Source organism: Arachis duranensis, chromosome 2 (assembly GCF_000817695.3).
Source record: "Arachis duranensis cultivar V14167 chromosome 2, aradu.V14167.gnm2.J7QH, whole genome shotgun sequence".
Lineage (NCBI taxonomy): Eukaryota > Viridiplantae > Streptophyta > Magnoliopsida > Fabales > Fabaceae > Arachis > Arachis duranensis.
In genome coordinates this window covers 10123055-10125708 of record NC_029773.3, presented here as the reverse complement: position 1 = coordinate 10125708, position 2654 = coordinate 10123055, and the positions used below count along the sequence as shown (strand labels likewise).

General features: G+C 27.2%; 1 protein-coding gene across 1 annotated transcript in view; it reads right to left on the bottom strand.

The window, feature by feature from the left end:
* LOC107473489 (protein indeterminate-domain 12) overlaps positions 1 to 2648 on the bottom strand; it is a 5178-nt gene extending 2530 nt beyond the window's left edge. Inside the window, exons 1-2 of the mRNA XM_016093064.3 lie at positions 2433 to 2648; positions 1779 to 2175 (exon numbers count right to left, since the gene is read on the bottom strand). Of these exons, the coding sequence (XP_015948550.1) occupies positions 1779 to 2175; positions 2433 to 2622 (587 nt within the window). The 5' untranslated portion in view covers positions 2623 to 2648. The remainder of the gene's footprint in view (positions 1 to 1778; positions 2176 to 2432) is intronic.
* Between the last annotated feature and the right edge of the window lie 6 nt (positions 2649 to 2654).

Genomic DNA, 2654 nt, shown 5'->3' with positions numbered 1-2654 from the left:
ACACTTTTGACATAGAAGCTGAGGTACAATATATATATTTGGATGTGAAAAAATATTTTCCTAATTTGATGGCCTTTATACTTTGATGTATACATGCATGAAAACTATAGCATATAAAATTGAATTTAGTTTAAAATAATTTTTTAAAATATAAAATATTAATTTTTAGTTAATTAACATGATTTAATTTTAGTATTTATATTTATAATTTAGAATCTAAAATTTAAAATAAATAAAATAATTTTTAAAAATTTGATTGATATTAATTTAAAAAAAGTAAGTTATCTAGCATTGTTCAATAATTTTACACGTACATCTAATTATGTGACAACATATATACATCAAAGTGTATTGAAAATTAAATTGTATAAAATTATAATAATGGATAAAAATGTTGTGATGATGATGGGAAAGCAAAAAGTGTTTGGGAAGTAGAAACTCATGCATGACACACAAAGATAAGCATAATTGAAATGAGTAGCAAGTATCCATTGATGAAGAAGCAAAGAAAGCTACTTAGCATATCAGATCTTTGGCAGATTTATCAGATTTTCACAATGATGATGAAAGATCATCAACACATACACTACACAATATGCAAATGGCGTTTTCAATATTATAAAATAAAATAAAAATAAAAAATTATTAAGAGAAAAATTTAAAAAAGTAAGAAATCATCACAATTTTTTTAGAACAAGTATTGTGTATGTGCTTCTTTATTGCTTTTTTCAGTGGACAAAAATAGATGTTCATCATTTTCTTAGAGACTGCAGCCACTCCATTTACACACATATTTGTGCATAGAAAGAAAAAGAAAATAAAGGAGAGAGAGAAATTAAATATTAAATAATAAAAATAGTAGTAGAAGTCTAGAAAACAATTGAGCACCAATTCTGACACACTTGGAATTTTTGTGTAGCCTAAATAAAACCCTATTAATTGAAAATTTTATAAATTTTTGGAACATAATGTAGAAATAGTATATATCATGCTTCTCATGCAGACATGCATGTGAATGCATCATAAGGTTATAAAATGCATTAAATAAATAAATTAATTAAATATTAAAAATTAATTATATGAAGCTATTGAGTCACAGATAATACAGTAGATAAAAACAAAAGATGTGTGGATTGGATTTTTTGTTGTTGCCGCACATTCATTTGGCAGTTTTAGGATTCAGAAAACAGGTAAAAGTTTTTTTCAGTTTCTTCTTTACTTTGCAATTGACACTTGTATAATTACTTGTGTCCATTTCCATGCAAACTGCCATAACAATTAAACATTTATTGCATAGATAAATTCCAGGAGATACATGTAGTTTACCATTCTCATATAACAACAAACATCCACCGAAAACAAATAATTAAAATAATTAATAAAAATCCCCTTTTTATGTAACATGAGGACACCCCATGTTTTTTTATAATTACCCAAATAAAAAAATAATAAAAACTAGCTAATCAATTAGGGTTAATTAGAAAAAGATTAATCCAAATCATCCAACAAGAACACATCAAACACCAAAAACCAAAATATAGACATTATTTTTAAATTGCTAGGAACATATTTGGTGTAATAATATTCATGGTTTTAATTAAATTGTGGTAAGTAATTATCCACAACATTTACATCAAAATGTAATTACGTATAGTTATGTTAATAAAAATAACTGTCATTCATTTAAAAGAATGATAGTAATTGAACAATTATAAAAAAAGTTTCAATTTCAGTTCATCAAAATTAAACTCGTACAAGTAAAAATAATGAATAGATACCTGGAGAAAAGGGTTCCACAATCACATCTATATTCTCTAGTACCACAAGTTTTAGAATGAGCCTTCCAATCAGATTGAACAGCATAGATCTTAGAGCACTTGTCACATTTCCACTTCTTCTCACCATGTTTTCTACAATAATGCTTCTTGATTCCAGTGAGGTCCCCAAGAGCCCTTGAAGGATTGTGATGGACACATGAAGGTTCAGGGCAAACATATGCTCTCTTCTTCACTTCTTTGTTGTTCCTTTGCTTCAGCTTCCATGGAAGATTGTGCCCTCTTCTATGAAGCTGAAGGTTTTGATCCCTTTGGAACCCTTTGTTACAGATCTCACACACAAACCTATTTGTTGCTAATAGTGTCTTTGGTGATAAAGCTATCACTTCAGCATCTGGGTCTAAAATCATATCCAAAAATAAATAAATAAATAAATAAATAAAAAAGGAAAAAAAATTATATACTAAAAAATGATCAATATATATAATAGCATGAGTTATTTTTTTTAATTTTTTTAATAATATAGTTAAGAATAATAGCTTAATTCTCAGGCAGACAAGATATTATTCTAAAACTTAATAATAATGATGATAATAATAACAAAAGCTTATATATATGATATATAAAAATTTAAATGATTGAAATTATTATTGGTACCTGGATTTCCAGGGAGGCTTCTCTTTTTCTTGATCTTTTGAGGAGGTTGTTGTTGTTGTTGTTGTTGATGAGGAGAAATTGTTGAAACAACATGGTTTAAGGTAGCACCAAAGTCTTGAATTCTTGTGCCAGAAGAGACACTTGCTTCTTCAGACAAAGAAGTAGAATTGGACATAACTGCTGGGAACATTATGCCTTAAGAAAAATTCTCCAACTTAGAAC